We start from the raw sequence: 19,752 nt of genomic DNA on the forward strand, positions 1-19,752 counted from the left end.
AGTGGTCGGGGGGCGGGGGCGCGGCGGGCGGCGTGCTGCTCGGGCCCGCCATGCCGGGCGCGCTGCCGGGGCCTGCCCCCGGGACCCCCGCGGGGCTGGCGAAGGGCGCGGCCGCGGCGACCCCCAGCCTGCCTCGTACACCGGCGGCCACCACCGGCGCTATCCGGGCCACGCTGACGCCCACCGTGCTGGCCCCGCGCCTGCCGCAGCCGCCGCAGAACCCGACCAACATCCAGAACTTCCAGCTGCCCCCAGGTGAGTGGCAGCGCGCGGCGGGAGGCGAGGGCGGGTGCAGCAGGCGACCCTGGTGTTCCAGGAAGTTCTAGGCTGCATTCTGGGGCTGTGCCCTGGCCCGGTGGCCCGCGAGGCCGAGGGGCGTCCTCTGCCCAGGTGACCTGACAGTCGTGAGGGCTTTCCAGAGCCCTCGAGGAACTCTGCTGTCCCGTTGGGGTGCCATAGGCTACCGGCAGTGTGTCAGAGGCACCCTTCTCTCTGCTACCTCAGGTGAGGTCAAGAGAGGGCGAACTCCTCACAGCCAGGCTGGTGAACTCTGTGTGGAAGGCATCGGCTTCCCTGCTGCCAGGGAGGCCCACTGGGGACACAGTTGGGAGCAGAGTGGTTTGATGGTCATCAGTGCCTAAAGGGACTCTGGGTGCTTTTGTTGTTGCTGTCCCTGGAGGTCAGCAGGACGCTCAATGCGCAGGGGTCTGCGGATGCAGGAGATCGTGGTGGTGTGGGGACACAGAAGCCGCCTTAGCGCCTGCAGGTTCCACACACGCTCTGGCTCTGTTGGCTTCAGATTCCTCAGGACCCCTTGGGTTTGACGAGTGGCTCCTTTCCCGGCTTGTAGACTGCTTTTGTTTGAGAGTCGTCTGCGGGAGCGTTCCCACTGAACCCTGGGCTGGAGCAAGCCCTGAGCGCTCCTCCCGTGTTACATAGTGACATGTGCAGTGGTAGTAGCAGCGCCGCCCGCCGCGGTGGCAGTAGTAGAGAATTGGAAAACATGCTGCCCCTGTGTCCTCTCCCGTTTTCTGAAAAGTGCCACTGTTTTCTGAGAAGTGGTTTGGGTCATTTTGAAAGAACTATAGCATCTTAAGAATTGAGCTTACCAGTGGAAGTCAGTGAGGATCAGGAAGGCTCGTCAACGGTTCAGTGATATCTGCCAGATCTACGGGGATATGGGACCCCGAAGTGTTTATGATGTTGCAGGGGCTGCCATGCTCTGAGGAGGGGCTGGGTGTGACATAGGGCCTAGGAGCTGCAGGTGTCCCTTGCCACACATCTGGGGCTTGCTGAGAAGTGTGCTGGGTGTGTGACTGAAAGTCTTGTTCATTATGTTCATTTTGACCTTTGGGTGGAAGATATAGCTGATGTTTATAGTTTAGAAGGCATTTTGTGGTTGTAATCTGTTATTTGAAATGCTACAGTACTTTGTACCCTTGTATAGGAGTCTTTTCTGGGAGTCCTTCAGCACTACCTTCCCCATGGCAAGGATGTACCCATGTTGTCCTTTTATCAGGAAAGCTGGCATGGTCAGGTGCCCATGGCATCCTTCCATAGTGAGCTTGGCTTACCCTAGTTCCTTTACTTTTGAGTGCTGTACAGGTGAAGTCCATCTCCCTGGGAGAAGGAAGGTATCATTTGAAAAGGGTGTTTGCTGCTGTCTCTATCACAACTGCTTTGTTTTCCAGGTCAGGTTCAGGGTTGATGTGTTTGAGCAGAAGATAACTCACTGGGGAAAAATGTAAACGTGCCCATTATTTGCAGTTCCTCTGCGCTCTGCCTCAGTCCCCATGCTTGTGTTGGAGAGGAGAGCAGTGCCTGTTGACATCTGGGTGGCAAACACCCAGAGCTTTGCTTCAGAGTAGCTGCATGCTTTCTAGAAAAGAAAGGGCTCATACCCATCTTTGGAACCCTTTGGCTTCTGTTGCTCTTTTGATAGGGAATGCTGATTTAAAAACTCCCAAAGCTAAACTAATGATTTGGTGCTAGAAAAACAAGACAGGGAGGCACAGTCAGAGGATGGCTAGTTTTGTCCTGTAACTGAGTGGTCAGAACTTTTTCTGACCTACCTTTCTTCTTCATTGACACTTTTTATAATAAAATATATTCAGAAAAGGTGAAGATAAGTTCTAATAAACTTCTGTTTAGCCAATAACAGCCTTATATGGTGAGGTGGGAGAGACAGGGGAGGGCAGGCTTCAAGGCTGCACATAGGTGTCAAGTGGAATAACATACCATTGGCAGTTGAATGGAGTGTGAAAGGGGCTGAGTTCTTCCCAGTGCCCTCTTGATAGAGGTCATGCTGGGAGAGGGGAGGGACACAGGTTTCAACCTGAGGTCTTTAAGGTCAAGTTTCATCTTCACAGTTCACCAGGAACTTCTTATAAGCACTTTGAAATTGTTTTTAGCAAACTGAGACCCGATCTTCCTTGTCAGAACAGGTTTGTAAAGGGACTGGAATGTGACTAGGTTGTGATTTGCTGGTTTGCTGGTGCCAAAGTCTAAGTTTGGTCCACAGTGCGAGAGCTTTAGAGAGCTCCTGCTGATTGGCTGGTGTGCAGCTCAGGAGGCAATAGAGACAAATCACAGTATGCTTAGACAAGGAACAGATGAGAGGACCTCAGAATTAGTGTGTGCTTTCGTGGCTTTGAAAGATCTGGGTTGAGGATGCTGTCCTGTAGTCTATTTTTCGACATGACAATTTAGTATTTTCTTTTGTGTGTGTCTGTTCCTTCTACCTTTGTATTGAATTTATTCTCATATTGCTCTAGAACTTGGCTCAAGCATAGGTTCTTGGTTTAGGAGAAAACATTTCTGTGGCCTCGATGCTGTGGCCCTTTGGTGAAGACAGGTGCTGGTTCCCACATGTGGTGGGTTGGGAATTAGTGGAAAAGGAGAGGCCTGCTGCAGGCTGACTGCACTTGGGCCTGCCTTAGTTGGTGGACTGATTTCCAGGCTCTCATAGAGGATGGAGAGCTGGGTGGAGTTATGAGGCTGGGGTTCTAGAGGCCAACTTTGGCAACAGCAGCCAAAAGGGATATTCTGGAAACTTCAGCTTTTCTTACTTGATGTCACAGTTGCTGATTGCCTGGGAAAAGTATATTGCTTATGGAGCCTCAGTCTGACTGTAAAATGACTGCTTTGTGAAGAGGAGATTCTGTCAAGATGAGACATGGACACACCGGCTCTTTACTCCCGGTTCCCTGATCCTTTTCCTGTTTCAGGGGTGACGTTGCTTTAGAAGTTATAGTCTTTCTAAGGTTAGTTTTATCCCAGTGAAAATTCTTATCCACATGGACAAGAAGTTTAGGGCAGGATTGTCTTGTTCTCAGAGGAAAGCACAGAAATCATCACAGGTGGACCATGTTGGCATGGCCATCAACCACTTATCCACATGCTACCTATGGAGAGGACCTCGCCAGGGGGCTGGCCTCTTTCCCTGTCCACTTTACTGTTGGCCTGTCATTATCATCTTTGGGCAGAGTGGTGATGGGATGGATGACTGGCATCTGCAGGTGTTCTTGGAGCTACTGAGTCTCACGTTTGGTAGTAGTTGTAGAGGGGCCTGTGAACACTTGCAGGATGGTGGTCTCTAACACTTAATGGTGTGTGTTCAGGAGAAGCCTCAGAGCTTGGGGAAGACCCGTCTTATCAACTCTTTGTTTTGGTGTTTGTGAGGCAGGGTCTCTCACTAGATTGTCTGTAACTCCTTCTGAAGCCCATCTTGGCCTTGAACTTGAGGTCCTTCTGTTCAAGCTTCCTGGGTACTAGTGTATACCACCACACTTGACTTATTCATCTCCAGGTACTTGCACTGCCACTTTTGGGGCAGATCTCTGTATATTAGGGTTGTTAGGAAAAGGAACTGCTGGTTTGGGTAGGAGTGAATGAACCTGAGAGAAGACAGGCCACTGAGAGTACTGGAGGAAGTTGCCCATTTAAATCTCTTCACAGTTGCCCAGAGATGCCATTGGGTCAGAACTGTGCCCACCTCACTCAGCCCCTGCCTTGAATGGAGTGGCTTGGTGGGGTAGTGGAACTTAAGTTGGGGTGCTACAGGGATGCCTTCAAAGTCTGCTTCTGTGTAAATGTGTGCTTTCCTCCATTTATGTTACAAAATTGGAAACAGCTTTTATGAATAGCAGGCTATATCTCAGTTGATTAAATCATAATAGTTGGGTTTTTTGTTTTTTTATTTTTTATTTTTTTATTTTTGCAAATCTTGAAGCAAAGATGTAAAAATCTGTAGAAACTGCCTGAGGTCTGAGGCAGTTTGTGGAATTTGAAGAAGCAATTTTACTCTTCTCTACTAGCCTCTGCTTGGCTAGCCTGGGCCTCAGTTGCTATTTAGGGCTCTTATTGGCAGTCTATTAATCAGGCCTTTGCTAGCAATAAATTTGTTAAATGAAGTTAAGAGAAAATGGGAGAGAGGCCTTTGTGTGGGAGTTCTGGGTGTTATACAGTAACTATGTGCCTGTTGCTGAGGCCAGGGTTACCTGGGTGTTGGTGTTGTGAGTGCAGTTGGGCCAATTCTCTTAGAGCATCTTGCTAGGCAGCATTGTTCTGCATGGCTGTTAAGGCACTGCAAGGTTATGTCTAAGAATTAGGGATTTTCTCCTTTATGGTAGTGCTGTGAAAGTTTTGGTTTATAGATTATTTTGAATATTTGCACCATGCACTTAGAAGCCTGAAAATCTTTAAGAGAAAAGATTGTCCACGGTTAGGACCCTCCAGCATCCACCCTTGTCCTGTTCTTTGTCTGTGCACCATGTTGCTGCTGTATGGGGGCCACTGAGTTGGATGCAGCCCTGCTGCATGCTCCATGTTCTTGTTCTGGTAGGAACTTTGGATGGGAGGAGCTGCTGGAGGCCTGGGCCCTTTTGCCACTCTGAGAGTGTGAGACTAGGAAGAACTTTGTCCTTCCTGAAACTTTAAAAGTATTATTAAATACTGTGTCTGTACATGACATGGCATGTGTGAAGAATAGACAATAGTGTCGGGAGTCATATTTGTCCTTCCCACCTTTCTCTGGGTTTTAGGGATCAAACTCAGGATGCCAGGCTTTCATAGCATAGCAAGTGTCTTTATTCACCAAACCATCTCTGTGACTTCTTCCTGAGGGACCTCTGTGTATGGTAGGGTGACTCTGAGGAAGGTACTTACTGGTTTCTTTGGCCCCCAAACTTTTGAAGGGAGTGCACCCATAACATCCAGCTGGTGGGGTGGTGCTGACTTTGGGACTTGGGAGTCATTGCTTGTAGAGACTAAATGTCAGGTTTTAGCATAGGACCTCAGTAGAATCTGCTCTATGGCTCTGACGGCGTTTCACTTGAGGGTCTGAGGTCTAAGTTGATGCTGACCAGCCAAAAGAGCTGGGCCCTTCCCTTTGAGGGCTACTGCAGGGTCTAAAGCTGGGGTGTGTGGCCTAGAGCAGCCACAGGGTAGACACTGAGCATCTCTTATCTAAGCACTTTGGAGACGGTGCTGGCAGGAGTAAAGGTTCCTTGGCTGGTGAACCCTCATGGAGGGGAGAAGGAGGGAAGAGAGAGAGACTGCTTTTTTACTTTCTGTGTTAATTCTCTGGGGGCAGTGGCTCAGGATTATTTTTTTCCTGTGTGTATGTGTTTGTGTTTGCATGTGTACACAGTGTATGGCCACTTAACCCAGAGTTTATAATCTGGCCAGCCTGGCTGGTCAGCAGAGCTCAGGGGTTTTCCCGCCTCTGCCTCACCAGCTCTGAGACTACAGTCGCAGCTGTCATGCCTGACTTGTACTGGAGTGCTTTGGATTTAGCTTTGGTCTTTCGTGTTTGCATAGCAAGCATTTTACTGCCTAAACTATCTCCCCACCTCTTGCTTTTAAATTAACCCATCACCATCGTGTGTGTGTGTGTGTGTGTGTGTGTGTGTGTGTGTGTGTGTATGTTGCACTTTGATATAGAGGCCAGAGGTCATTTATCGGATGCAGACTGCCTGTTTGTTGAGAAGGGTCTCTCACTGGCTGGAACTCAGCAAATCCTTGGAACCTACCTGCCCTTGCTTACCTAGTGCTGGGGTTGTAAGTACATGCATAGGTGGCTTTTCCTGTGGGTGCTTCACACTTGTACAACAAACATTTTACCAGTTGTGCTCTCCTCCAGCCTTCAGCATTAGTTTTCCAGAGATTTTGGGTCTTTCACGGGGGAGTCCTGACTTCGTGGTTGTTCCTTGAATTCACACGTAGAAGTGCAGCAGTCACAGGGTAAGCTTACTTAGTGCTGGCTGAGCCTTTTGAAATGACACAGAATAGCACTTTTTGAGCTCACAGCGGTTATGTGGAAGGTGTTTAAAGGAAAGTCTTCCTGGCTGGCTTGTTGTTCAGACAGGGTCTCCCCATGTAGCCCAGGCTGTCTGGGAGCTTGCAGTCACCTTGCTGTCTACTCCCAAGTGCTATGGTCATGGGTGTGTATCACCATGCCTGAATGGGTTGTTTTCTCCTCCCCCAGTGTTGCAGAGTCCTTACTATATCCCAACCTGCCTTTTCTGATGATCAGTTTGTATTTACTATTGGAGGTTTTGAAGAAAGTGGGAAGAAAATGAAGTCTTTTGTTATTGCAACCAGCCCAGACTTTCTTGTCAGGGCTGACCTTTTCTGCCTTTTCTTATGATATTCTGATTTTAATAAAATTAGGACTCCTCTCCTACCCCCCCTCCAGCCCTGCTGAGTGGCTAGCTTTGCCCTGCTGTTTTCTGTGCTCCCCTTGGCCCTCATTGGCTTTTGAGGTTTTGCTGCACTGCACTGCACTTTACCTCAGCCTGAAAAGACCCTTGCCTGCTGCAAATGGCTCACCCTTACTTGAATATTTCCACACATACCTGTCTGTCTGATAGGTTGAACATTTTCTAGGCCTTGATACAGTTTGCTTTGAAGGGGCTAGGCTGGTTTACACCTGTAATCATTGCCAGAATATGACTTTTTGGGGATCGGTAACATCTTATAGGGCCTGTGTAGTGTGCTTTGATAGTGTCTCTGACTCAGCTATTGTGGATCTTGTTAGTGTAGATGGTGCTGGGGCAGTCTGGCTGATTTCACTATGGCTCTCTTGCAGAACTGCACCTAAAAATACATGCTGACCAGTAAGCATGCTGAGCTAGGTGTCGAGGGGCCTACCTTGGGGTCTCACAGCTGCCGATCTCTACTCTTCTGACATGGCCCTTGTGTGAGGCCAGGTGGGAGGAATTCCAGAATATATTTTTGGCTGTGATGGATACCTATGGCTGAGAGGGGATACCAGGCAGGGAGGACCCTCCTGGGAAGCCTGAATGATGAGAAGGGCCAGTCATATATAGCCTGTCCAGGAAAAGACTGGGGAAAGGACAAGAGTGTTAGGAGAAGGGCGATAGGTAGGAGGTAAGGCTGTGTTGGTTTTTCTCACCTGGGAGCCAGCTACTGAGGGGTTATTATGCAGGGCAGTGACAGAACCAAAGCTGCATTTTGTAGTAATTTTTGTGTCTGTGACCTATGGAATACAAAGTTTGTTCTGGGGGCTGGGCCAGAGGCAGGGTGCAGGATTGGACATTAGTGGGGGCTTGCTCATGGCCTCAGCTCTGGGGACTGGTTAGGAGGGCTTCTCAGTGAGTCTCATATGGGGCCATCCTGGTGTATGTCCTTTGGGTAGAATGTGCAGGGCTTGTGTTGATATGTTCTATATGAGTGGAAACACTGGAGAGTGAACACAAGCAGGAGCCCAGAGGTGTGTTTGGTGGCCCTATGGTTATGACAGGAAGAGCTGCAGGTCCCTCCTTTCAGGCATACCCTGTACCTCGAGGCACTGGCCTGCTCCTGGAAAGGGCTGTGGAGTCCTTCAAGCCTGGGGGTGGCTTAGGAGGAAGGCCTGCAGGCAGGAATGAAGAACCACCAACTCTGGGGGATGGGGAGACATAGTGTAGCCAGTGTGTTGGGGCCTTTTTATGGCTTGGGGACCAATGCTTCCTGTTTGTCCTTGTGACTGGGCTTTGTGTTATTGTAGGTGGGACTCAGGCCTTGCCACACTGCCAGGTGTGTCTGTTGCTGATGTTCAGATTTCCAGTCTGTGGCCTGTCTCTGGGTCTTGAAGGTCCTATAATAGGAATTTTTTCTCTGTGAAGGTGGTGAGTAAGCAGGAAAACAGTCTGCCAGGGACCCAAAGCCACTTCAAGGAGCCTTCAGTGTGTTGTCAGCTCTTGGGGCCTGCATGTGGCTCACTTTGAAGTCTGCATGTGTGCTTTACACATGTGTGTGCAGGGAGTGGGCTTCTATAGGGAACACAGGAGCAGAGTGTCTGAATCTGCCAGGGGGATGTGCTCACTGTGCCTAAGGGGTCAGGGAGCCTGTTTGGTGCAGTGACTCGGTGTGTTCTTTGGCCTTGTCTTCTGTCATTCTGGTAGGCTCTGTTCTACGAGACTCCTTTGATGTGCGCTCCTTGGGTTTTGTTCCACCTTGCAGCTCCTGCTTGTAGCGGGGCCTCCCTGGCTGATGCCTGTGCAGTAATAACTATAGTCATGCCAGCTGGAAGGGCAGCAGGCAGTGGGCAGAGGCTTCCCTTTGTCATTAGGTCTTGTCCCAGAAGTGACACAGCTCGCTTTTTCTAATTCCAGCTGGGAAAATTTGGTAATTGGCCGTTTCTAACTGCAATGAATGTTGAGGAGTTGGACCTGTACAGAGGGGAAGGAAGATTTGAGGGACCAAGAACAGGTCCTAGGATAATCGGCTAAGTAGGCAAGAGGAATGGTGTGGGGAGGTTCAGCTTCAGCTTCAGATCCCCTTGTGCTAGAGGTGGGAGGAGTTGTGTTTGGGGAGCACAGCTCTGTAAGGACTGTGCCCTTCCAATCCCTAGACTCTGTCGATTGCATTCCATACAGAACATTCCAGAGTTTTCCCTGTCACCTCTGGCAAGTGGGTGGGGCTGCTTTGGTGCTACTTAGGGATGAATTTAGTTTAGCACTGAGGAAACTTGGATGTTAGGGTGTGTGTGAAACTTTAGGGTATCTTAGTCCTGTGAGGAGCAGTAGGGAATTTCTTACCAGGCCTATCATACTATATGGTTCCAGGTGTCCCTTGACTTTTGGCCTCTGACTCCTGTGTCCTGGTACAGTGGTGTTGTAGGCTCTAATTGGCTCTAGGGCAGAGTGTAGTTTAACATTTCTTCCTGGATCCTGTGACATGGCTCTGTTGCCACGTTTGTACATCACTGGGAGCTAGCTGACTGAGGGTCTGTTTCTAGAGCTGAAGAGAGATGACCTCTTTCACCCTTGGGCTGCCTTGTAGGCCAGACTCAGCTCCGGGTTCTCTGAGGCTTGGTTAGGTTAGTGTTATCTTAGCATCATGGGAAGACCACCCTGAGAAAGAAAGGTTACACCTCATGTCTGCATGTGACCATGACCATGGCTGAAGCACTTGAGCCTAGGTGACACATGCATGTACATGGAGTATTGTGGATTATGTATGGGACGCATATAATAAGTACTGGGGAATGTGAGACCACCATTCCCAGGTGGCAGAAATGCACTTGAACCCGGCCTGGTAGCCCAGTCTGTAGTTTCAACTACTTGGAAGGCTGGTATGGAAAGATCACAAGTTTAAGGCCAATCTGGGCTGCAGCATGAGGTTTAGGATGAGACCCTGACTGAAGTACAAAGTAAAAAGAAGGCTAGGGCACACCTTTTGTGCCTTTGTCTAGTCTGTGCAAGGCTCTAGTTTCATTTCTTGGCAGTGCCCTGAAAAAGACAAAGGTGTCTTGGTGCTGGCACAGTTTCTGTGAACTGCCAACATGTGGAGACTTCACAACAGCACTTCCAGGGAGATGAGGATGAGGACCACACACACTTCTCAATCATCTTACTGCAGTTCTCCTGAGGAGACCTGGAGCTCGAGCTCTTACAGCAGTTTTTGGCAGACGTCTGCTTTGAGTGGCAGCTTGCTCTCATGTGTGTGCTTACAGTTGCCTCAGCACTGGTAGGTGATGGTGCAGCAGGTGCAGTTCCAGTCATGGTGACAGTGTGTGTGGTTACAGGTGTCCAGTGGCTCCCCCTTGTGTCTCCCTTCCCACTGTTGGGAAAACCCTTTAAATGCTCTTAGAGCACAAGGTGTCCCTTCTCTGCCAGGTACCTGGTCTGCTGAGGAAGTTCTGTGAGTTCACTGCTGCCTTTAGGATGAAATTTAGACTCAGGAGCTTTACCCTAAAAGTCAGCCTTCCTGTCAGCTGTGTCTTGACCGTCAGATCTTTTCCTGACTTGCAGACTTTGGTGCTTCCTTCTCTGTACTGGGTCTGTTTGTCACTCTGGACTGGGAGGCCAGCTGAGCAGAGTTCCTGTGGGGGTACCATTAGATAGTCACGTTGCTCAAGATAGACCACACCGCTGGGGTTTCCTGTTGGCTCAGTGCTGGTCTTGCTGTGGTCCTGTCCACTGAACAGGAGCACCCACACATCCTACACCCCCAGTATCCGGTGTGGGCCCTCATGTGGCTGCAATGTCCCCTCATGTGGCTGTGATATCCCAGGTGTGATTAAGGGAGTCTCTAGGATGCCCTGTGGCTTGGGTAAGAGTTGACAGCTGGTGTTTAGGAGACTGTTAATTAGCATAAGACGCCATACAGGAGGCAGGGTGTGTGCTTTTGGATTTCAAATGTGTACATCTGGATTGGTTACAGTCTCTGTCACCTGCCAGGCCAGCTTTTATTTATGTCATTTCACACTTGAATCAGGACCTGCATACTGCTCTGTAGGAGGGCTCAGACTGAGCCAGCATTCCAGGTGACTGCATTGCATTTGTCCTGGCCTATGGTAGTTGCTCCTCTGTCTTTCCTTTCCTTCTGTGCATGCTAACTGCCTCTTCAGTACATTCCTAGGCATGCGTATTTCATCTTACCTTGATATTGTAGAATTCTATTGCCAGTGGCTGTCTCCATGGCTATATGATATCTCCTGTATGTGGATACCGCAGTTTTTTCTGTCATATCCATTTGTGTTTTTGTCTAGGCAAAGGAGTACCCTATCCACCTTGCAGGGCCTTGCTATGTGGTAGTTAAGTATGGCAGAATGGCAGCCTTGTAGTCTTGAGCATTGTCAGATTGTTATGTGTCCAGTTGTTGCTGTCCAGCAGTGAAGTTGGCCTGAGAACATGCTGTTTACTTCCTGCCTGTGAATATGGTGTGTGTGTGTGTGTGTGTGTGTGTGTGTGTGTGTGTGTGCGTGCAGATTTTGAGTATCCAGCAGAAAGCAGGTGAGTCAGTGTAGGGCCAGGGAATTCCAACTTTTAAACCATGGGGATGTCCCCTCATTTAGTGTTGGGGAGAGGACAGGAAAGGCAGCCTGGAGTCTATTCTGGTCTGGAGGTGGGGAGGCAGGGCAGGTGCATAGGTGTGTTGGGGGGGGGTACGGCACACACAGGGCAGCCTGTGTAGCTCTGTGGTTGCTTTCCCTAAGCCTTTTTAGAAGACACATGGGAGAGCATGTCACTGTAGGAATGGAGTCAAAGGGCAGCTTAGTGTTTTGTTTTTGAGGATCTCATTCTGTAGTCCTGGCTGGCCTAATACTCCTTGTATGGACTGTGATTGGGTTGGCCTTGAGTTCCAGTAATGTCTGCCTCTGCCTTTGAGTGCTAAAGATGTGTACTACCACACCTGGTTAAGGAGAAATCTTTTTTTTTGGGGGGGAGGGGGGTGTTGGGTTATTCCCTAGTAGAGACAGCGTGAGTCACATGGGTGAATTACCATTTCTAAAAGCATGTGAAAGCATAAAAAAAGACACTGGTGGTACAAGCTTTTAATCCCAGCATTTCTGAGGCAGAGGCAGATAGAAGGATCTGAGTTCTAGGCCAACTAGAACTACACAGTAAGGCTGTCTCAACAAACAAAACAGCTGTGAAGCCAGCTTCATCCATGTACCATGTATTTGACGTGGCTGTTGTGTTTGTTCTTACCCAATGTGCACAGCTCTGCCCCTGTCCTCTGTTGAGCCTTGTGCTGGCTGCACACTCCTGTGCTTCTGCTGCTTGTGTTAGATTTTGTGCTGCTGAGGACCAAACACAGTTGGGTAGAGGGAGAAACCAGTGGTGTTGGAGTGTGGAGGGAGGCCTCAGGAAGGACATGTGAGGGCTGGGAGAGGAGTGCATGGCTAATGTGGAAAGAATAGGGTAGCAGGCAAGGCCTTGCTCTCTCCCTGGCCATACTGACCACGTGGATACCAGGATATCGGTGGCTGGCTATTGAGGCCAGTGATGAGAGATTATATAGGAGAAGGGTGGCAGATGACTAGAAGTTGTCCCATGGGTGCAGACTTCCCATAGATGGGATCCCTGGGTGTCCCTGGTCTCTTCTGCCTAGAATTCTGCTGAAGTACTGCTGGACTGAGTCAGCAGTGGTCACAGACCTGGGAATATGGGACAAAGAAGGACCACAGACTAGGGACTAGCTTCAGGAGAGCTGGCACACCAGGGGAGGAGGTGTATCATACCTTTCTGATGTGTGATTTTTGAGGTATGGGGCAGGGAGCTAGCCAGACTCCTCAACAGGAACCCGAGGATTGAAGGACTGTCCTTGTGGTTGTTGTGCTCACGAAGTGTGTGTTAAGGGATAATGAACACCGTGGTCTCCAGGCATTCAGCAAAGCCGCTGGCACAGGTGGCACAGGTTGGTGGTGGGCAGTTTAAGCTGTACTGTCTGTTTGCAGATGTGCATCTCAGCACATGGGGTGTACCCCTAACTGCCAAGAGCTGGCCCTCCATCCTGTGGCTTTGTGGACCAGTGTCTGTGTTCTGGTTCCAGGCCAGTAGGTGAAAGAGTTCTTAGCAAGAGTATCCTTGAGAGGGTGGCCTGACAGAGGCACCTACAGAGGGACCTTGTAGCATCAGTTAGGCTGGGGTATGGATAGTTTCTCAGCCACCCTTGTGAAAGGAGGTTACAGATTAGCTGAGCTGCACACATGCCAGTAGGGGTGTTGTGCACAGGGTGGGCCAGGCTGCCCTGTCTTGTCATGGACACACACAGTTAGACATAGCTCCTATTGTTAGGGAACCTACATGATGTCTAAGCTGCAGATCTGCTACTTATGGTAGAGGGTTTATGTCCAGCCTGTGCTTGCTCTTTGGTTGGTGGCTCAGTCTCCGTGAGCCCCGATGGGCCCATGGTTAGTTGATTCTGTAGATCTTCTTTTGGTGTCCTTGATCCCTCCTACCCCCTCAAGCCTTCCTCCCACTCTTCCACAAAATTTCCAGAGCTCAAGATTGGCCTGTTGTTTGGCTGTGGGTCTCTGCATCAGTTTCCATCAGTGCTGGATGAAGTCTCTCAGAAGACAGTTATGCTAGGACCCTGTCTGCAAGCATAGCAGAGTACCATTAATAGTGTCAGGAGGTGGCTCTCTCCCATGGGGTGGGTCTCAAGTTGGGCCAGTCATTGGCTTGCCATTCCCTCAGTCTCTGCTCCATCTTTCTCCCTACACATCTTGTAGGTGAGACAGATTTTGGGTCAAAGGTTTTATGGGTGGGTTGGTGTCTACCTCTCTCCACTGGAAGTCCCACCTGGCTACATGAAGTGATGATTTCTATATCTCCTGCTGCTAGGAGTCTCAGCTAGGCTCACCACCATAGTTCCAGGGAGCCTCCCCTGTCTCTGAGATACTCTCCCAATTATTTCTGTTCTTTCTCCAGGTCCTCCCTCTCCCACCCCCTTACTCTCTCCTCACCTGATTGCCACCCGTGTTACCCTCCCTACCCCGTCTCTCACCCAGTTTTCTCCTTCCATCTACTTCAAGTGTCTGTTTTATTTTCCCTTCTGAGTGAGATTCAGCATCCTCCCTTGGGCCTTCTTTGGCTTCTTTGGCTCTGTGGAGTGTAGCGTGGTTATCCTGCACTTTATGGCTAACATCCACTTATAAGTGACTACATACTGTGCATGTCTGTAGCAGAAGGCCACCTGTGTGGTCTTTTTCTTAACTCTTATTTGGGGTGTCTACGCCTCTACCTCCTTTCCACCAATCCCCCACCCTTAAGTAGGAGAGAGAAAATGTTAGTGGGGAGAATGGTCCCAGACCCCTTTACTTTTCCCTGCTACTTAGGGTCAAGGGGTTCTTTTAGGGCTCTATACCAATCTCCGTCAATCTCAGACGTAGCTAGCAGTCTCCTCCACACTGCGTGCCCTGAAGTATTTCTCTTCATCTGTCTGCTCCAAAGTGCCACACCGTCTTTGGTCTCTGGTCTCTCCAAACTGCTTTATGCCACATGCCAGCACTGAATGCCACACCAAATGCCATCCCAGAACATTCCACAGTCTCTTTCTCAGCCTCATATTTATACTCTCAGAGTCTTGGACCATGCCCCTCTATGTGTGGCACAGGAAGGCCTTTATCAGCTGTCAAAGATCATGCCCAGCACATGACAGTTAACAGGAGTAGAAAAACTATAGCCCAACTTACCTCCCTCAGGATGATCTTTTCTGGTTCTGTCCATTTGCCTGCAAATTGCATAATGTCTTTGTTTTTAATAGCTGAGTAGTATTCCATTGTGTAAATTCCATTGTGTAAATGTGTGAACATAGTTGAGCAAGTGTCCTTGTGGTATGGTGGACCATCTTTTGGTTATATGCTCAGAAGTGGTATAGTGGGTCTTGAGGTAGAACTATTCCCAGTTTTTTTGAGAAGCCTCCAAATGGATTTCCACAGTGGTTGTACAAGTTTACACTCCCACCAGCAATGGAGGAATGTTCTCCTTGCTCCATATCCTCGTTAGCATGTGCTGTTACTTGAGTTTTTTATTTTAGGCATTCTGATGGGTGTTGGATGGTTCCTTATCATGTGTTCAGAGAAGTCTCTTGTTTTTGGATACCTCTTAACTCTCTTGTTTTAGTGTTTTTTTTCCCCCAACCTGAGTCATTCCAGTGAGGACCTCCTGTCTTTGTTCTCCACCTGGGTTCTTTATACTTAGGTCCACCCTTGGGTCATCTTCATCTAGGTATTCCCTCCTGGATCCTTCTCACCTCCTTATGGTCTTTCCTCCCTCCTGTACTAGCAGGTCTCATGGTACTTTGACAAGAACCTCAGAACTGCCCCTAGTAGACAGGAGGCAGAACCAAGAGAGAGGAGTCTGAGAAGCTCAGGTTAGCAGTAAGAAGGCACTGTGGAACGTGTGAGGGCCAGGCTACCATGAGCACCGGTGTGTGGCAGAAAGGAACAAGGCAGGGAAAATGGGTCTCTCAAGGGGGACCACGGACAGCTCACTGGACAGCTCTGATTGCTGCTGTCTGTGCATTGCCACCAAATGAGCAAGTATGTGGTTTCCTTTTGAAGTTACTTTGTGTTTGTGACCACACTCAGTGTACAACCCAGTCTTCATGTGACACAAGGGCTCAGCTGTGTCTTTTCAGTGAGTAAGTTGTACTCAGGAGATGTGCAGTGGCTATGTGAAATGGGCACGTGGCTGACTAAACAAGATGGGATCCACTTTTGGTGATGTGGAGGTCGATGGCTGTAGCCCTCAGATGGAACCACATAGGTTCATGGGAAAGTTGTGATGTTGGACTGTAGTTAAAAACTGGGAAGGCACAGTGAAAGCCTGAGGAGGGCACATGCAGGGTTATTGAAGATCTTTGTCTGTGTTCGGGTGGTATAGTAGAGCAGTGTTCAGGTGTCAGATTTGGACCTGAAAGCATGGAAAGTTGTGGAGCCTGGCTGTGACTTCATACCTTAGTTCTCATGTTACACAGGAGAGACAAGGAGACAGTGGCATTGCTTGTGGGAGCAGAGAAGGCCCAAGTGGCAGCCATTGCCCACAAGGCAGGTGCTCAAATTTATTTTTCAGGAGGTTGCTGGCAGTCATAGTTGTAAATTGAGTTAGAGACTCTGTGATTGGTGGCTATGGAAGATGGTAGTGTATAGGACAGACAGTGCGTATGGAGATGCCACAGTAAAATAGGATGGTGCTGGCTGACAGGGGATGGGGTGTGAAGCCAGGAGTGGCAGTACAGCAAGTACAAGAGCTGTGTGATGCAGGAGAGAGTTGTCCTTAAATGGGATGTGGCTTCCAAATAAAGACCTTGGAAGATGACATAATAGAGCAGGGCTCACAAGAGTGGATGAGCCTCTGTAGGAGAAGCCTTGTGGGGGGCTGGGAAAAGTAGTACTGATTGCCAGCTAGTATAGGAAAGTCAAGTTCAGGATTAGTGCTGGAGAAGCCGGTTGGTGGCTCCACAGTGGGTTTGTCTTACAGGGCTCCAGAGGCTCAGTTTCACAGGCATGGTTCTGTCCAACTCTCCAGCCATATGAGTGTGGTTTCTAGGACATTGACAAGCACATCTAGGGTGCATGTGGCACTCGAGCTGTGCATGAGCCCTGGGGTTTTAGTTTTTGTGCCTTCTGTTGGTGCACAGGTCAGCAGGTGCTGATCTGCTCTAGGGAGGGGACTACAGCAGAGGAAGCTGCCTCAGCTCTGTGTTTCTTGGGCTCTCCAGGTTACTTTTGGTCATTGACTGCTATCAGACATGTTGGAAGGAACCCTCTCAAGTTGCAGCACTTGGTTTGGGGACTGGCAGTTTGTGTGTTGGGGCTGGGGCAGTGAACGTGGGAGGAAGAGGGGCCTGGGACAGTCCTGATGAAAGGCTCCCTTGGAACATGATTACCAGTGAGCCCCCTTTGTCTGTCATCGGAGGAGGAGGCCCCTTGTCTGTCTATCCTCGGAGGAATTATAGGTGCTTACTGGCATCTGTGACTGTGCCATTTTTGGTGTAACTGAAATTTGACACTGCACATGTGGAAATCAGGGTGACCTTTATCATGGCAGAGTCTGATTGTTCCCAAGTGGACTGAAGGACCTTTGGTGTGTGGCAGGACCTCTGAGTTGGCTGAGGAGGGAAGGGGCTGCCTGTCACAGTGTTTTGCGCAGGTGTTCTTTCTGTTAGAGCTAATCCTGCTGTGTTGGACCCTTGAGTATGATCTTCCCACTTGGAGTGTAGGAGGGAGTACAGTGAGCCTTTCCCCAAGGGTGAGCTGTCCTCCTCCTTCCTAGTGCCTGTGACATAGACCTTGGTGACATTCACAGAGGGAGAGGTTTCTAGAAGGATGCACTTGGAAGGCTGCAGTGCATGGAGGTTTTAGCCTCAGAGGTGACTGAAGACTTTTGGAAGATGTGTGAACTGCTGCTGTGTCTTCTGACTGTGGGCTGAGGAAAGGCCTTAGGACAAAGTGACATCAGAAATAGAGGGAAAGATCAGTTGGTTTGACTTCAAAATTAGAAGAAAGCTTGAGTTTTGGCAAGGTGGGTGCAGGTCAAAGCACTGTATAAAAGGCTCCTACCGTTTATGTGATGGCGACAAGCAGCTCTCACACAAAGGCTGGAATGTGCACACAGAGACGTTTCATTATCCCATGTTACAGCCACAGTGAAAGAGACTGTGCATGTGGAGTGGTGATCCCGGGGCCTGCAGGGTCCTGCAACAGTGTAGGTGTTAGAATAAAGGTGAGAAGTACCCTGCATTTTACTGTACGTGTGACTCCTGATGGAGTGAGTGGACTCAGTGCTTACTCACATAGCCACTAGCTTACTACACATGCCACTCATGTGGGGATGAGTGCTCTGTACTTGGCAGCACCAAGGACAGGATTCTGACAAATGCAGCTGCATGAGTGCTCTAAAAATATAAATCAGGCATGCATGACTTATTGCATGATTCTGTTTGCATGGGATTCTAGAGAAAAAAAAACAACAAACTGAACCTAGGGACTGGTGGTATAGTTCAGTGGTAGCTCCTTGGTTAACACATGCCAGCTCTGGGTTCAGTTCTTAACACTGTAAGGCCTGTCCCCCAAACAAATCAAAGCCTACAGTAAACTATCATAGTTGTGCTTTTTTTTTTTTTTCACATCTCATTCACCTTTATTGAAAAGCGTGTATCCCAGAAAATGTGAAGGATGCACCTGGTAGATGCATTTGTTAGAGAAGGCAGAAGCAACCCGGCCTAATGCCACCCAAATTGGACACCAAATAGGACACTGAATCGGACACTGCAGCAATCCAAACCAGCTGTCACCAGATTCGTGTGGGGCAGATTGCTGTACTCATTACACCGATTAGGAGTCAGAAAAGGGAAGGGGCGCTCCAAAAACACTGCCATTTTAGGGCAGAGTCTCACATAGCTGGGACTGGCCATAAACTTATAATCATCTTGCTAGTATATCCAAGTGGTTTCTGCCTTAGTCATCCTATCCTGCCTTCATCTGCAAGTGCTAGAATTTCAGGTCTGTGCATCACCCTGGACAAGACTTTGTGATTGTTAAACGCACCCCAGGTGGGCCTGGGAGACAAGATGACCTTTTTTTTTTTTTTTTCTTCACTTTACACAACTTGAAAATGTTATCAACTTAAGAGTTTACAGGCTAGTGGTGAAAGCTACGTAGTGCACTGAGTGCCCGGCCTATGTAAGACCTGGGGTTTTAGCCCCAGCACCACATACACACATAAACAAATAATAATTTAAATATTAAACGAGCCAGGTGTGGTGGTGAACGCCTTTAATCCCAGCACTGTAGGGGCAGACGGATTTCTGTAGAGTTCGAGGCCAGCCTGGTCTACATAGTGAGCGACCTTATCCTTTTAAAAACAAACAAAACGAAATAAATTCGCTTAGATGGTGCAGCAGGTCTCTGCCAAAACACCTGCTCTGAGGCTGGCCAAACCCAAGTTCCATCCCGACTCCTGAGGCTGACCCGCTTGACCCCTGCACCGTCGTCTAGAGTACGGTTACGTAGCTCTCGCTGCTCCCGTTACGTTAATGTTTTCACTTAGCCTGTGCCTTCTGGACCCCCGACGCATACCAAAGTCGGAGAAGCGCAGCGTAGTCTAGGGACAAACCACTGTATCTCTAGTTGTGCTTTCTTAGAGCAGGGAGGTTGCAGTGTGGCTCTGGGGATGTTTGTAGTATATGAGGATGTTCACATCATGACAGAGAAAGTTACATTGCTACACATTCTTTCCCACACCATCAGATTGTGTCCTTAAGATGGTGAATTTTATTTCTGTGAGCTGTAGTTTAGTAAAGGTGCAGGAAAGTTCATGGTGCCCTGTCTTTTCCTCCTTGGTGCTACAAACTATTGCAAGATCAGGAAAGGTGTTTGCAGCTCGAACCGTGTTTGGATTCTCATTTATTTGGGTAGAACCTCAGCACCCTGCTGCCTCTGAAAGCAGGTGCAGCAGACAGCAGGTGCAGCAGAAAGCAGGTGCAGTAGACTGAAGCAGGTGCAGCAGGGCTAAGGTTGGGTCAGCTGCTTGGGGCTCAGTTGAAGCAGCCTCATGAATTGTTGCTGGGGCTGATGATCTCTGTGGGTTTTGCTCTTGTTTTTACAAGGACAGTGTTGGGTGGTTTGAAGAGCTGACGGAGTCTGTCATGTGGAGCAGAGTTACTCACATGGGTCAGCAGGTTTCTTGGGAGTCTGTCCCATATTTGTTCCATTTGAGCAGAAGTCTTTGTCTTTTACACCCCAGATTTGGTTTCTCTTCAGGCGCTCTGATCCCAGTAGTGGCTGTTATTATGTGATTTCTACATAGCTCACACTTGCAAACAACGGTTGTGTGTGTGTATGTGTTATGTTCATGCATGCACATGCGTGTGTTCCCTGGGGAGGAATCTTTAGGAGGCCACAGCCCCTAGTGAAGCAAGTCGGGGCAGGACATGCAGGCCAGTTGCATATAATCCAGCCTTGCCTTTTTAGGTTTTGACATGGCAACCCTTGCCACAGGACCTTTTGAA

The 19,752-nt window shown here is 49.1% G+C and overlaps 1 protein-coding gene across 1 annotated transcript in view; it reads left to right on the forward strand.

Moving 5' to 3' along the window:
- Window positions 1-19,752, forward strand: part of Taf4 (TATA-box binding protein associated factor 4) — a 71,958-nt gene that overhangs the window by 877 nt on the left and 51,329 nt on the right. Inside the window, exon 3 of the mRNA XM_055595915.1 lies at window positions 3-255. Within this exon, the coding sequence (XP_055451890.1) occupies window positions 3-255 (253 nt within the window). The remainder of the gene's footprint in view (window positions 1-2; window positions 256-19,752) is intronic.

This window comes from Psammomys obesus, unplaced genomic scaffold (genome assembly GCF_907164565.1).
Source record: "Psammomys obesus unplaced genomic scaffold, mPsaObe1.curated_primary_1811, whole genome shotgun sequence".
NCBI classification, from domain to species: domain Eukaryota; kingdom Metazoa; phylum Chordata; class Mammalia; order Rodentia; family Muridae; genus Psammomys; species Psammomys obesus.